Here is a 17,440-nt window from a genome sequence, read left to right on the forward strand (position 1 = left end):
ATTAGGGATGGAGGAACTTCAGCAAATGGAGTTTGAGGAAAGGGAACATAACCTCCATATGAGTAAGACACAGACATGAAAAGGGGCAGAACAAGAACGGGGGATGGAACATAACCCGGTTAGTCTAGAACATAGGCAATGTGAAGGTAAGCACAGTATTGGTTGGATTGTAAAGGGAGGGGCATGAGTGCCAGGAACAGATTAGACTTCATTCAGCTGGCAGTGGCAGCCCCCAAAGATTTTTTAATTGAAGAGTGGCATGACTATAGAAGTGCATTGATACTATCAAGTAGAGAGTGGACTAAAGAAGGCATAGAATGCTCTTAGGAAGAACAGAGAAAGGGCTCTTATAACAGTCTAGAAGAAATAGGGGAATGGCTTGAGCTAACTTGGTTGCTGAAGGTCATCCAACCTCCACTCCAGTGACAAGGACCTCATTAGTTACTGAAGCAATCTGTTTCATCATTAGATAGCTCTAAATGTTAGAAAAGCCCAAATTTGTTTTCTGTCATCCTCTGGAACAACACAGAATAACTCACTTTTATTCTTCAAATATTCAGTGATACCTATCCTATCACCCTTTCTCTTCACAAAAGTAAATATCACCAGTTCCTTCAATCTTTCCTTCAATATCGTTGCTTCAAAATTTCTCACTATTCCAGTCATCTCCTATGTGTTATCCAGTGGTTTTTCAAGGTCCTTCTCAAAAATGTGGTCCTCAACGAATATAAATTTAGTTGTATAAAATAGAAGGAAAGAGTGAAAAACAAACTCTTTGAAAATGTTGATTCCTTTGACTTAAAAATAACGATAGTATTTCTGTAACTCCTTAAGGTTTGCACAGTATTGCAAATGAGATTTACATATGTCATCTCATTCGACCCTATTAACGTCCCTGAAAGGCAGGTATTAGTACCCCCATTTTACAGAAGGGGAAACTGAGAGGTCACTTACCCAGGGCCACACAGCCTTACAGTTAGTTAAGTATCTGAGGCAAAAGCTGAGTTTAGATTTCTCTTTGGGTTTGCCTGCCCCTCCCAGGACATAAGGGAGAGTCTGTGGTTTTCCAAAATGATGGAGAGAAAGATCAAGTTACAGAAATTATGGAAGAGCTCTTGATTGGACAGAATGTTCAAGATACTTTCTCACCTCTGCCAGTTCTGAGTTTGTGTTGGTTTTTAAATTTTTATGGAAGAATCTTCTTATATCCCTGTTAAAATGTTTCATTTTTATCAATTAATATTTCCAGTAACACAGGTGGTATCCTTTGCACTACTAAAATTGTGATATTCCTATGTTGGCACATTTTCCGTATTCTATATTCATATGTCTTAAGTATAATTACATTTTAACACCACATTTTATACATACATATACTGCTTCATGTTCACCTCATATATTGTTTTACGTAAAACATATAGATGACCTTGAATTCTTGTAATTATATAGCTTCCTGCAGTGTCAAATAAAAAAAGTCTTTGTTGATGACTCTCCCAGAGGGTGGAGAAAGAGGGCCATAGGAGGAAATCTATGTGATGTAAAAACAAAAATTATCAATGAATAGAAAGGAAAGAGAATAATCTTCATTAATTTTTTCTCTAAAATTATGAAGGTCTTTCCAGTTTGGTGAACAAAAACATATTCTCCATACAAACTGTTTGGTTTGCTGAGGATTGCAGTGTTCTAGTAAACTAAAAATGGTGCTAAAAGGAATTTTTAGACCTTATTAATAATAGCAAAGGAAATGAACATATTAGAATAGAACACATTTATCACATTTGCCATATGCAGAGTTGAGGAACTTGATTGTAACCAAATGAATGTATACTAAACCAGATTGTTGTAAGGCTTGGGTTTTTATAGAAAACACTATTATAGATTCTCCTAGAAAAAGTCCTATTGAAATTTTACACATTAACTCTTAAATTATTATAGATATATGCATGTGGTTTCATAAGTCATTGACATAGCCTACATATCTATCTGAATAATAGTTTTGTATGCTATTTAAAGTAAATCGCTATGTGTTCTCCCTGACCTTCTATGTATAAGGTAGAAATGAAGAAAGAGACCAGTGAAGTTTTAACTATACCAAACTTCCAGGTTTCTGTAACTTTCTACCATAGTTCTTTCCATGCTAAGGTATTTAGGCTCTTCAGTCAGAGTTGCTGAGAAATGATAATATAGGGAGAGGTATTCCAGTCTTCTTGAGCCTGCAAGAATGCTACTCTAAATAGATTTGCCTCACTATCCCATTTCTTTTTCTCCAGGTAATTGAAGGAAAGCTGGCCCCTTTCTTGGGAAAGGTCATTAAATTTGCCACCTCGCATGTGTACAGCTGCAGCCTATGTAGCCAAAAGGGCTTCATCTGCGAAATCTGTAACAATGGAGAGATCCTTTATCCTTTTGAAGATATTTCAACAAGCAGGTACAAAATATCTTGTCTTACAAAGAGATAGTCAAATGTTATGTATCCAATTTTCAGGTCATCCATACTTTGGTTTCCTCTGGCTGCAGTGAACCAAGCTTTGCTGAAATATTTTGTCTCTATCCTTAGCCTATGTGTGTTCTATTGGATATTGGTTATTGTTTCATCCTCTAGCTTCTTACCATGATTTCTAGCCCTGATACCAAAAAGAGATAGCAGCATTAAATGATATTCCCCACAAAATTATTTTTTAAGATAATTGGATTCATTCTTCATTCTTCATAGTGAAGAACTAGGTGACACAATCTTACCACCTTTCCAGACCCAGGTAACATAGCAAGTCTACCATTGAAGAGATAGAGTAAACCATCCATCTAATCAAGTCTAGAAATGTATGAGCTTTGGAAGAATAAAAGTAAAAAGCTTTAAATGAACAGCTACATGGTTTATTTTGTTGTTTATCATATTGTCCCATACATAAAGCAAAATACAAGTTGTTGTGGGTTTGTTTTTTTCTTACTAAAGTAACATTTGCGGCAGCATAATGATGCTAACTACTAGACGAGAGCTTATCCCCCTATAAGTGTTAGCAAGGCTATTTTTACTGCTTTTCTTGAATCAGATAATAATCCTTATTATCTTTCCTTTCATCCTCCAAAGCATAAGATAAATGCATTGTGCATGCAAATGTGTATGTACGTATTCCCAAATTTATTCCAGAGCTCAATGATGCAAAACAGTAGTTCAAAATAGAAGGTAAGGTATAGAACCAGGAGTTGAAGCATATATAGTATAGCTAGGATATAAAGGCAGACTGGAGGCTATCTTGACCACTTCCTGAACTGATGAGTCTTTGTAAACAGCCTTTCTCATAGGCTTAGCCACTCCCATCTTATGCCAGCACCCCACTTTCCACAACTCAGGTGCAGGCGTCTTCAATTGAACAGTTGCCCTGTGAGCACTATGTCTGGTCCCCTATCTTGGGAGCTGGGGTAATGGCCAAATTGACCATAGCCTGGCTTGGCTTGCCAACTCTGGTCAAAAACACTCTGCTTGCAGCATCATCAAAAGGAGTGACATGAGCACAAAACCTGTTGACTCAAAGGAAAGGAAGCTTAAAACAGCATGAAAGACTTTACAGGTATTGAATATCCTTTTCAGATACTTCTCTCTAAATCTAATTTCTTTAAGCTTTAAGAATATTTAAGTCTGAGGGAGTCTTGCCAGCCCTTCCTGGAATTCTGAGTTGATAATACTTTCCAAGAACTATTGGAGCTCCCTTGGTGTTCAGCTTCCAATCAAATATTGGGAGCAGTTTTAAAAAAAGAAGTGTAAGAACATAAGGAAATAAAGACACCATGTTAAAAAAGAAAAGAAAGAAAGAAAGAAAACTTTGCCCAAGAAGACAGAAACTTGTCTCTATATACAAGAGCTAGTGGAATAATAAAAATGAAAACTATAGGGGTGGAAGAATTGATTAAAAACAGCACTATATAAATTCTGGAGAACGAGCAAATTAACTGAATCACAGATTATTCACTATTTGTACTTAAGGAGTTGTCTGAATTCAGCATTTCAGGTTATTAGAAATAGACTTAAAACCTTTTCAGCAGCATAACTAAAGTAATTCTTGGTGGTATGATTGAAATTCATTAAAACCATGCTTTACCAAGAAGTGCTAAAATTTCCAAAAATATTCAATGAACAGCTTTTAAACAGACTCTGGAGCCCTTATTTGTGCTTCATGTCATTGGAGCATACTCATAGATAGACTTTTATGTTAGGTCAGAGTTCTACTAGGCACATCATGTACCCTTTATCCAGAACTATAATTCAGTCACTGACCACCTTTTTTTTTCAGGAGAGTTAGTAACTGTATTAATTTCATTCATTTTTCACTTACAGTCATTATCAGTCTTCAAAATCACTCTTCAATCATGCCCCTGATTACCGAAGGGACTACTAAAAACTCTATCTTGGAAATTGTCAATAATGTGGTTTTTCACTTACTAGCTGTGTGACCTTGGGCAAGTCACTTAACTCCAATTGCCCTGCCTTCCCCCCCTCCAAAAAGAAAGAAAGAAAAATAATGTGTTTTTTTCTCAAGAAGATTAAATGTAAGTACATTGCTAGTATAAACATGGAGCAACTAAAATAGTAGATTTCAAGATTTTTAAGTAAAATTAAATATCAGAATCTTGAGATATGCATCAACTACTTAGCCCCAAGCTTACCTTCCCTTGACCTAACCTAAAATAGACCATCTTTCTGGAGGCCAAAAACCAAACTACAAATTTAGGACAGGAAATAGATAATCTGCTAAGAATTAATAATAAAATCTTAAACCCAAAAGGAATGCAAACTGAGTGTGTTTGACTTGATTAAAGATACAGACGCACTAAATTTAAGAATTATTCATGAGAAAGTTAGTTGTATAGGGTTGGATAGTTTAAAAAAAGGAAAAACACATAGAAATAAGTCAAGGTGATACAGAATTGAGATCCTTAAAGTCATCTTGTTGCTAAGCCTGCATCCTAAAATTTCTATAGTTGCTTTTCTCTTCTAATTCCTAAAGACTTCTGTCTGTTTATACTAGGGATATGCTTTCCATCTCTATGATGCTGCCATCCCATGAGCCCTGATGCCTAGCACTTCATGTAATACAACAGCAATTCTCTATAAGAAAAACTTGGAGAGTGTACTCTGCAGCTGATTCCATTCCACTCCATCTTGATTGCCTGAATTTCCTTATTTTTATATGACCCTTAAATCACATTTGCAAACATAAGAAACAATATACGTCAGAACTGTCAAACACTTTGTAATGCCCCAGTTGCATTTGAAAACATGTATGCTTCTTAGCACAATGTGTTAGATTTGTAGTCAGAGGACCTGGGTTCAAAGCTCATCTCTACTACTTTCTACCTGGGTGACCTTTTCACTTAACCACCCAAGACCTCCTTTGCTTCATCTATAAAAGGAAGGGATTAGACTAGATGACTTTTCATGGTCTTTCCAGCTCTAATTTAATGGGCACCAAAGAAATACTTTTTTAAATATTAATTCCAGCTCCCAAAAGCCCTCTGTGGAAGAACCAAATATGTCTCTTTTAAGGTTGCTAGAAAATCCAGCATTTTAAGAAATGTTAAATAAACCTGTCACCAGAGGGTTGACTACTGAGTGACATATTGGGGTGGAGAGAAGGAAGCAGCAATTTATCACCTAAGAAACAGGGGCTATGTAGAGAGTGAAATGAGCAGAACCAAGAGACTATTGTATACAGTAACAGCAATATTGTTCGAAGAGTAACTGTGAACAGCTAAGCTATTCTGAGTATTGTAAATATTCATATTAACTACAAAGGACCTATGAAGGAAGATGGTATGCACTTCCAGAGAAAGAATTGTGTGTCTATGTGAGAGATATTTACATATATATATGTACATATATATCTATATACATATACTCACATATCTGTGTTAAATGGCGGCCTTCTCTATTATGGGGTGGGGAGGGTGGGAGATAGCTCAAAACTTAAAATATAAAAAAAAAAAGTTAGTTATTTTTTTTCAAGAGGAGCTATGGTCTACATCAGTGGGGAAAGCAATGAAGCTCCCTCTACTGAGCTTTTGAATTAGGAATCTTTTGAAGTACTGAAGAAGCCAAATAGACTTCCCTAAGAGTGGGGAAATTTTTTAAGCAAATTGAATGCTGTACCTAATAAATATGGAATGAACACTGCAGGCTCACATGAGGCCACAGACATATACTTTCACATGCTTCTGTAGACATAAAGCTGGATTGCCCTGGGTCATCTGTAGTCTTTTGCCTAGTACCCCTAAAGAAGGGATTCTTAACCCCTTTTCCCTTCTGGCAGTCTGGTGAAGCTTAGGGACCCCTTCTCAGAATGTTTTTAAATGCAAAACATAAAATACATAGAAAATCAGTTGCAGTGAAATACAACTATCAACATTTTTTTCAGTTCGTATACCTCAGGTAAAGAACACCTGCAGCTCCAGACAGTGACACCCATTTACAAGACTGCTGACCAGTCCAGTAGAAGAATCTGTTTTGGTTGGTAGCATGTTTGCTATAAGGCTTTGTTTTTCTTTCTCTTTTTTTTTCCTCCAGTGGTTGGAGGGACAGGGGCCAGGAAGAAGAGAGAGGATAGTGATAGGTTTGCCAAAATAGGAAAAAGAAGAAAAAGGTCACTGGTGAATTTTTTAAATGTACAGAATAATAGTTGGCAGCACTCTACTATCTCATTTGATCCTCACAACAAATCAATGAGGTAGGCACTATTGTTGTCCCCACTTTACAAAACAATGAGGAAACTAATGCTGAAAAGCCTAAGTAACTTAATCAGGGTCACACAGCTAGTAAGTGTCCAAGGCAGGATTGGAACTTAGATCTTGCTCACTCCACTTCAGTGCAAGCTATACTTAAAAGAAAGTCTTAGTTTTGTGTACAGTTTTTTTTCTGATCTACATCATATATGGAAACAATGATTTTATTTGGTGTTAAGTTCAGAATTTTTTTAAAAAATGTGTTTAAAAACTGCTGGCCTGTGTTAGGGATGTAGCTAGTTGCAATGGAGCAGAATTTTCTCTGTACAAAACTAAGTGGCCCTTCATATGCTTATACCAAGGACCTCAGCCTCATTCGCAACATACTCTTGCCTTAACTAATTGAGCTAAACCAAGAGAATACCACACCCAGTATGTACACATTTAAAGGATATTTCTACATATGTCAACTGAATATAAACATTTTGATATGTGGGAAAGTGGCCAAAACTAGTTACAGAAATGTGTGATTGATTTGTGCTGTACAAATTATCCCCCCCACTCCCCCAGTTTCTGCTGTACTGCTCTTCCCTTTTTGTTGTGTTCTTGTTATTCTTATTTTTTTTACTGTGGTGCTAAGCTTAAAAGTGGGAGAGCCTCCCAGGTAATTTAGCATCAAACCGCATTGTCCTCATCCATCCAAAATTCCTGAAATAGTGACTGCACCCAAAGAACGTTGAGACTTCTCCTGGAACGTAGCTGACCTTGGAATTGGGCTGCCCAGGCATTCTGCACCATACTGTAATCTACACTACCTGCCCTGCCCATGAGCACCATGATAATTAGCCTGCTGGAGCGTGGACTTTGTTCTTTGTCTTGGCACTGTCTGTCTTTATTTAAGCTCTCTGTACAGTATGAGAGCTAGCAAATGGCCAATTGTAGTAAAACCATATAGAGATGGGTTCAAAATAGAAACTGCCTTGTAATGTGTTGAATGTCCTTTCCTTCCATAAGTCTAAGAGGTATCGTTTGCTCTCCCTCTCCTACAGCTAAAACTATAAAGTGACAGTAGAGAGATTTTCCTCCCCAGGAAGTTCTCTATGCCAATGAAGTCATAGGTGCCTCTCTCTATCCCTGTTCCTGCAGAACTGGGCTCAGCCACCAATGGCACAGCACGTTGCCCTCAGACTTTTCACCTTCATTTATTGATTCTTTAACCAGTGACCAGGAGATAGAGAAAGAGTAGAGGAAGGTACACAAATGGTTTGGCATAAGATTGTTGTTACTTAATGGGATATTTCTAAAACTATTAAACTCTAAACTTGCCATAAACTCTCTGAAAGAGCCTTAATGTTTTGGGACAAGCTGCTTTCTGCAGTTGTGTTTTGAAGGATCAGCCCAGGTTCAGGCAAGTAATTTTTAGAAAGAAAAGGGGGTTGGAGGGAGGAAGCGCAAGAGACCTTGCTTAAAAGCTGGTCTTTTTTCCTTCAGTCCCCTTGTTTGCACAGCCTTCATTTTTGTCAATCCTTGGGCAAACAGAGTGAATACCTGGATTATGCCCTCATCTGGGCTTGAATACACATACATTACATACCCTTCTCTCACTAATCAGCATGACACATTCCTATGTTAGTAAATGGTTCCAAAACAAACACAATCAGTGCACCTAATTAGCAGGTTTGTGGGCTGTGCTTGGCAGTCTTGTTACATCCTGTTCAACAATAGAGAACAACAGCCTCCGCTCTGTCAGGCTTAAGGGAAGGGAGAGAGCTCACCCAAAGTTATAAGCTTTTTTAAATGATATTTCCTTTCTGTGGTTTTCTTGGGAGACAGCCACTCAGTGCTTATTGTAATGAGGCACAGGAGCCTAAAAACTGCAAAAGGAAAAATTGGCTCATCTTTCTAAGTACTTTTTCTGCCTTGCCATTTTTTTCTTCATTCTCCTCTCTCTTTTCATACTACTTTCTTCGAGAAGTATAGGAGAAAGAGCACTAAATTCTTCTGCAGCCAGGCCTGGCATCAAGACCCATGTTGATGTTTCCTGGCTTTGTGTGTGACCTTGTGCAAGTCACTTAATACCCTCAGAAAAGCCTCAGCTTCATCGTCTCTAAAATAGACATCATAACAATACTAGCACTTTCTGACTCACAGAGTTGTTTTGAGGAAAGCACTTTGTGAATTCTAACATGCTGTATAATGTTGTTATTTATTATTAAGCTTGCTGGGTCCTAACAGGCTTTTGCTATGTGTAGTTACCATGTTTAAGGAGAACAAACATGATTTGACTCACAGTATATCCAACTGCATGTAACAGTAGGCCATATCCAAACAGGTTTCTACTGTACTTAGATTAGGGCTGATTCCAACTATGTTTGTTCTGGTGTTACTTATTACGAGTGAAGGATCTACTCTGGACAGTTCCTTACAATGCCAGCTGTTTGGGGTTTTTTGGTTTGTCTCAGAGCTTAAATTTGGCTTGTGAAACATTACCTTGGCCTGGTAAACCATTGATGGATTTGTCAGAATGTTTGCTGACATAGTTGATATTAATAAGTCATTCAAGACAAGTATGACCCTTTATTACATTATCATTTGCTAAATAAGATACATCTATCAAACAGTTCTGCATTTGATGGAGCCACTGCAAAACTTGGACTTTTATAGTACTTTGTTATTTTAATTGAAGGATATCATCTTCCTAAACATATCAGTCTTTGTTTTGAATTAAACATTTTATGTTTAGATACACATATAATTTGTTGTTTGTTGAATCATTTCAGTCGTGTCCAACTCTTTGTAAACCCTTTTGGGGTTTTCTTGGCAAAAGTACTGGAGTGGTTTGCCATTTCCTTCTCCATATCATTTTACAGATCAGAAAGCTGAGGCAAACAGGGTCAAGTGATTTGTCCAAGGTCACACACCTAGTAAGGGTCTAAGAGGATGCCTTAGATGAATCTTCCTGACTCCAGGCCAGCAATTTAATTACTATACCACCTAGCTGTCCTTAGATACACATAGGCTTGTTTTTATTTGGGGAGGGAAAATATTCAACTATAAACTTATCTTCCAACTATTTCTGAATCATAAACTGCTTAATTTAGTTTGGGTTTTTGGTTGGTTTTTTAATTATTTCTGCCCTTAAGCCAGACATGTTAAGAGTTTACGTAAAACAATATTTTATGTTTGTACAGTATTCACATGGCCACAACTGATTGAAGACATTGTTGTCATATACAAAATGTTATGATATTCAAAATTTTTTGTTAAAGAACGCCTGCTTGCCATTGCAAAGGCAACCCAGGAGCTTAATGTAAGATCTGTTCTTGGAGTCACGTTGTGGCTCCAGATATGGTAACACAACTGTATCATTTAACGTTAGTTCTTTACGAAACTACTTAACGGACCTTTGACTACATCCATAGCTCTGAAGCATTGAGATTATGGCATAGCAAGGACAGTGACTCATTCATTCAACAAGTATTTGTTGAGTACTTACTGTAAGCATAGTCCTATCTGATACTAGATTTTTATTTACCAAAACAGTAAACTTTTTCAGACACTATGTCCTTTTTCTTCTTTGTACCCCCAGGACCTAAAATAGTGCCTTACAGAGTAAATATTTGTTGAATTAAATTGAACCATCTAGTATTTTGCATTTGTTTTGCACCTAATTTGTTTCATGAAAACACATTCTAATTGTACCCCATGCTACTATCTCAAAAGTAAATGACAGCTGGTTAAAGTCTTCAAATAAATGGGTGTGTCTTTGGTAATTTTTAACAGGTTTAAATGAAATTGTTATATCCAGAGAGGTTACAAGACAGATACGTGATTGAGCAGATAGAGTAAGACCTACAGTTCACAAAACTACTACTTACTGATACTTTATAACTACAGGGAACACAAAAATTTTGGCATACTTTAGGTACAAATTTTATACCAAATACCTAGATACCAAGGGTTATTTGCAAACTTATACTAGTTATTTCAAAGATATGTTTTGTTGGTACAAAAACATCATGCCCAAAATTCAACTTAGCTGAAGCAATATTTAATAATTAAGTTATTATAACATCATTTAGGTCATCTTTTGGTGTATGCTTTTTCCCCTCATGAGCCTGTAAATTAGTAACTTGACTACACAATAGGGAAGAGAATGAGTATTTACCTTTCCATACAAAAAATGTTGACTTTTCAGACCAAGCTCTATGTTCTGAAATGAATAGTTTAATGTTTTAGAATTAAAAGTCAGACTTAACAGGCTGGTTACTCTTTCCTTGAATTAAATTCAAGAAAAACAGTTCATTGATTGTGTATGTGTATGTGCAATTAAATAGTGCAATTAAATATATATCTTAGGATATATTAGTATAAAAACTTGAAATGCCTCCCTTCTAGGAGCTAATAATTCTTGAAGAGGCAAGTCTTTTTAAAGTCATATGTTAGCTAATGGCTATATGTAGATTTTTAAGCATTCAAAGATATGAGTATAATAGTAAATATTCATAAGAAAGAAACTTGGAAATCAAAAATATAAAACTGTCGAACAAACTAAGACCTGTTTTGTTGTTTTTGTTTTTTTTTTTCTTAAAGACTAATACATTGGTCAACCACTAGTGAACCTGATTAAGAAAAAGAGGAAAATCAAATCATCAAAGTTAAAAATAGAGTGAATCCACACACAAAAATAGACAGGAAATAGAGAGTCATCAAAAAGTCCCCTATTCAGTTATATGGCAGGAAAACTGAGGATTTTTAAAACATGAACTAGCCAAATTAACAAATGAGAAAGGGAGGTCTAAAACAACCTAATTTCAGAAAAAATAAAATAGATTGCCAGAGGGGAAAAGAAGTCTCAACCAAATGGGTTTACAAATGAATTCTATCACAGTTTAAAGAATAATTAATACTATCTGCAGACCATATAAAATACTTGGGAATCTATCTGCCAAGATAAACCCAGGAACTATAATGAACACAATTACAAAACACTTCACACAAATAAAGTCAGATCTAAACTAGAGAAATATTAATTGTTAATGGGTGAGCCAAGCCAAAATAATAAAAATGACAATTCTGCCTAAATTAATTTACTTATTCAGGGCAATACCAATCAAACTACCAAAAGTTATTTTATAGAATTAGAAAAAATAATAACAAAATTCATTTGGAAAAACAAACAGTCAAAAATATCAAGAGAATCAAGATTGCAAACGGTATTACAAAATAGTAACCATCAAAACAATCTGTTACCAGCTAAGAAATTCTTGTTATTAGATCAGTGAAATAGATCAGGTACACAATACCTAGTAATAAATGATCATAGTAATCTAGTATTTGACAAGCCCAAAGATCTAAGCTTTTGGAACAAGAACTTACTGTTTGACAAAAATTGCTGGGAAAATGGAAAAGCAATTTGGCAGAAACTAAGCATAGACTAACATCTCATACCATATACCAAGATAAGGTCAAAATGGGTACATGATTTGGATACAAAGGGTGATCTCATAAGCAAATCAAGGGAGCAGGAAAATTTTACCTGTCCCATCTATAGGAATGGGAATAATTTATGACCAAAAAAAAGAGAGATACAAAATGGACAATTTTGGTTTCATTAAATCAACAATGTTTTGCATAAACAAAACTAATTCAGCCAAGGCGAAAAAAAATTCTACAGCAGTTTTCTCTGATAAATGCCTTATTTCTCAAATGTATAGTGAACTAAGTCAAATTTATAAGAAAACAAGTCATTCCCCAATTGATAAATGGTCAAAGGATATGAAGGATGTGAACAGGCAATTTTCAGAAGAAGAAATCAAAGCTATAGTAACATTTAAAAGTGCTCTAAATCATTATTGATTAAAGAAATGCAAATTAAAACAACTCTGAGGTATCACCTCAAACTTATCAGATTGACTAATAGGGTAGACAAATGTTGGAGGGAATGTGGGAAAATTTTGGAGGGAATGTGGAATGCATTGTTCATGGAGTTGTGAACTGATCTGCCCATTCTGGAGAGTAATTTGGAACTCTGGGCTATAAAGGGCTATAAAACTGCATACTCTTTGGCACACCAATACCCCTACTAGGTGTATCTTAAAGAGATCAAAAAAAAAGGAAAATATCCTGTATGTACAAAAATATTTATATATTTGCTCTTTTTGTGATGTCAATTGGAAATTGAGGGGGATACCCATCAATTGGGGAATGGCCGAATAAGTTGTGGTATATGATTGTGATGAAATACTGTTGTGCTATAAGAATGATGAGCAAGATGCTTTTAGAAAAACCTGAAAAAACTTATATGAACTGATGTAAAGTGAAGAGAGCAGAACTAGAACGTTGTACACAATGACAGAAATATCCTATAATGATTAACTATGAATGACTTAGATATTCTCGGCAATACAATGATCCAAGACAATTCCAAAGGACTTAAAATAATGAAAAATGCTATCCACCTGCAAAGAAAGAACTGATGGAGTCTGATTGCAGATTGAAGCATACCTACTATTTTACTTTATTTCTTTTTCTTGGGGTGGGTTTTTTTTAATCTGTGTTTTCTTTTACAATATGACTAATATGAAAATATCTTTTGTATGACTTCACATGTATAATCCATATCAAATTGCTTGCCTTCTCAAAGAATAGCACGGGGAGGGAGGGAGAGAATTTGAAACTCAAAATTTTCAAAAAACAAATGTTAAAAATTTCTTTTATATGTAATTGAGAAATATTTAATGAAATAAATAAAATATATTGGGGAAATTTTAAAAAATAATTAATACATCTGCTACATTAATCATTCTTGGAAAAAATAGAACAAGGAACCCTATGCTTTTGACACAAATATGGGTCTGATACCCAAACTAGAGAAAAAGAAAGCAGAGAAATAGCACTAATCTTACTAATGAGCATTGATATAAAAATTTTAAATAAAATACTTACAAGGGGGTCAACAGTAATGTATCCAGAAAATAACTTACCATGATCAAGTGATATAAGGATGATTCAACATTAGGAAGTCAAATAGTGTAATTAATAATGTAGACAAAAAAATTAAAAATCAATGCAAGACAAAATCTTTAATAAGATATAACATTCATTTATATTCACCATAAAAACAAATACATGGAAAGGGTCCTTAGTATGGTCAAAAACACATTTCTCAAGCCAACAGCTATCAATATTTGCAATAGAGAAATACTAGAAACCTTCCTAGGATAAACTCTCTCCACTATTATTTGATACAGTTCTAGAAATGCTAGCCATCACAGTTAAAACAAAAGAACAAAACTAAAGATATAAACATCAGCAAAGAAGAAATGCAATGTTCCTTATTTATAGATAACATGATACTGTACTTGAATAACCCAAGATAATCAGTGAAGAAATTAGTTGAGATGATTAATAGCTTCAGTGAAGCCAGATGCAAAGTCCATAAAACCATCAACATCTCTATAAAATACTAATAAGTCAAATATTTATTAAGCATTTACTATGTGCTAGGAACTAAACTATGTGCCAGGAATACAAATAGAAACAAAAAGAAAGCCCTGCTCTTGAGCAGCTTACATTCTACTGGGGAAGACAACACCTAAAATGAAGCTGAAAAGTAGGAGAAGGGAGGTATCCCAGTGGGGGCATGGTAGAGAAATAAGTTCAGAAAATAAGGAGTGGGGCCCAGAGAAGAATGGAGCAAAATGGCATGCCTAGGGATCCTACCTTAGAATGAAAGTTCCTATGAGAGGAAGGGTACACAAGGGCAGAGGGATCTTATCTGGGTTGATAAGGCTACTGGGTCATGGTGGCAAAGGCATCTTCCAGGATAAATAGGATGCTAGATATAATAGAAAAAGAAGCTCAGAGAATCTGGAGCAGGGCCCAGAAAAGAAAGAAATTATAGTAAGAGGAATTCCATTCAAACTACAAAATGCATAAAAGATCTGGAAGTTGACCTACCAAGACATATGCATAACTTACATAAATTTACAAAAAATTCTTTATAGAAAACCAAAAGACTTAAATAACTAGAAAAGTAGTCAGTGTTCATTATTGGGACTAATTGCCCATATAATAAAATTGGTTATACTACCTAAATTTATTTACAGATTTAGTGTCCTATCAACCATATTGCCAATAGGATACTTAATAGAACTAAACAAAACAAGAACAATTTATTTGTAGAATTTCAGGAGAATGACTGGGTTAAAAAAAAAAAAAACCTCTGAATGAAGGGAATATAGCATTACCAGACCTCAAACAATATTTAAAGCAGTGGTCATCAAAACTGTCTGGTACTGGATTTTTTTAAAAGTTGTTCAGTGAAATAGACTTGATAGGCAAGAATCAGAAGACATTAGACATTATTTGATAAACTCAAGCCTCTAAATTACTAGGAAAATAAATTCCATTTTAAAATAAGAACTGCTAAGAAAACTAAAAACCAGTTGGGAAGAAATTAGGTTTTTGACTAGCATTTTATAACATGTTCCACAATTAAGTTTAGAAAAATAATGACCATCATACATAGCTGTCATACAGATTTGTTTATAGAGAGAGATATGCAATAACTATTTAGAATCATTGTCACTAGAAACTACAAATAGTTAATTTTTAAGGAATCTGGATTTATTGTTACAGATTTTGCAAGGAAACAGAAATTTAGCACCAGGTACCTAAAAAGACAAGATCAATTAGCCAGAATTATGCACCAAAAACTTGCTTATCTTCCATAAACTAAGAGATGATAAATCCTCATACAATAAATAAAAATCTGGGAAGACAGACCCAACAATACCCCATTGTCAGTGCTATGAATTGATCTGCCCTGGTTACTGATTTGAAATTATGTTAAGAAAAGTGACTGGTGTACATGGGGTATTCGGGAAGGTAGGAGAGGTTGCCAAGCCCTTTTCAGGGCTGCTCATCTACCTTTGATGTCACCTTTCACCCAACTTTCACCTGTGGCTCCAAGAAGCTGTAGCATGTACAATGGCCACACCCAGCTAAAACCATCTCAGCAGATAGGCTAACCTAGGATGAGGGTAACTGGTGGGCCTCAAACCTCTCAGTGACTTAGGGTGTGAAACATGTGAAGACTTCCTCCAGCAGAATGGGCAGATGAGAATATTTTTTTCCAACAGCCATGAAGGAGGCTGAAGCAGGCACTGGAGAGTGCTTAGAGCCGGCCTGCTCAACTTGTAGCCCAGTCCACCCAAGGATTTCCTGTATATTTTCCTCTACATTTCCTATACGTTTTTCACTGGCTGCCCAAAATCCTTTGGTGTGCCGCAAGCAACCAACACTGCAACCTGGGTCTTTTGTCTTACCACTGTACTTCTGATGACTCTAGAAAAAAGAGTGAAGCTGATGACTTTGCCAGCTCTGCCAGTTCACGAATGAGCAAGTCAAGACATCACCCGTGATGTCATTGGTCCTCTCTGAAAATGAAGGATGAACAAGAACAGTAACTAACAAAAGTAACTAAACTTCATACCCACCACTAGACACATTCTCCATGGTCAAAGAAAGAAACAAAAGTCCATCACATACTGAAATATTTGTAGTGTAGCCAGTGTCCCTGCTTATCCTGTTTTATCTCCTTGCCCTCACACTCTCCAATAATGGGGCTCTTCTTCCCTCAACCTCTACATAAGATCAGACTGGATTCAACTTTGAGGACCCTGGCTTCTAATAAGAGGGGTTAGAATGTTTTTCTCATTCTCTGGCTCTTTATGCCCCCACTCCAATGCACTGGGGGAAATCACTTAAAGCTTAACATTTGATTCATGTCTAGGGTCTAGGTAAAAAAGTATTCAGGGTATACTATGAATCAGGTCTGGGACAACTATTTACTTACTCTACAATACCCTCTACAATATAGCCACCCCAGTTTACTTGCAGAGACTTGTTTCACCTTTCAAACCCCACCCCCAGCAGTAGATAATGAAGAGGAAATCTTTCATGGTGACATATTCCTGTATCTCCCTTTCTCCCCTGGCCACACAGCAGTCCAGGCTCCTAATAATTATATTGTGAAAGAAGATGCCTATATACATATTTGGTGTTCTTTAGAGATGGATGGAAAGATTCTGACCTCTGCAAAGACTGTTTACCCCACAGGGTACTATTGTGCACGGTTATAAAATCTTACAAGGTCGTTTTGCTGATGAGAAATAATGAAACTTAACCAGCTAGATAGTTCAGTTGATTAGATCATAGCACTCATCAGGACAAGTTAAAATGAAGAGACTGGATCTCCAGTAGAATGTCAATTCCCAGACTGTAGGCACTGTGCCATTCTTTGTCTGTCTTTCCAAATCCAGCACAGTACCCTACACGGGGTAGGCCCTTAATGTTTGTGGAATTGAATTGAACTTTGCAAAAAAGGAAAAGCCTGTTGCATGAAGACAACCAGCTGTCTCATAAACACATATCACTAATGGCCACGAATGGGACTGCTGGGGAGGTGGCTTAACACAAAAAATGAAAATGAAGTTACTCCTTCTGGCGGGACATTAGGGAGTGGCCTTTAGAAAGAATGGAGAAGAAAGAAAAAAAAGAGAAAGTCCTAAGGAAACCAGGGAAACTAAGGAACTGGAAAGAGTGTGTTCATTAGTTTAAAGTTGTGTTGTCTCAAGTCTCTTCAAGTGCCATCTTTACATGCTATAACATATAACCATTCAGTTGATATTACTTAGCGCTTTAGGGGCAATACCTATGT

General features: G+C 36.0%; 1 protein-coding gene across 1 annotated transcript in view; it reads left to right on the forward strand.

The window, feature by feature from the left end:
• The window catches only part of PLEKHM3 (pleckstrin homology domain containing M3), a 194,339-nt gene that overhangs the window by 147,745 nt on the left and 29,154 nt on the right, over positions 1-17,440 (forward strand). Inside the window, exon 6 of the mRNA XM_036755998.1 lies at positions 2,271-2,428. Coding sequence (XP_036611893.1) covers positions 2,271-2,428 — 158 coding nt within the window. The remainder of the gene's footprint in view (positions 1-2,270; positions 2,429-17,440) is intronic.

Source organism: Trichosurus vulpecula, chromosome 4 (assembly GCF_011100635.1).
Source record: "Trichosurus vulpecula isolate mTriVul1 chromosome 4, mTriVul1.pri, whole genome shotgun sequence".
Taxonomy (NCBI): Eukaryota; Metazoa; Chordata; class Mammalia; order Diprotodontia; family Phalangeridae; genus Trichosurus; species Trichosurus vulpecula.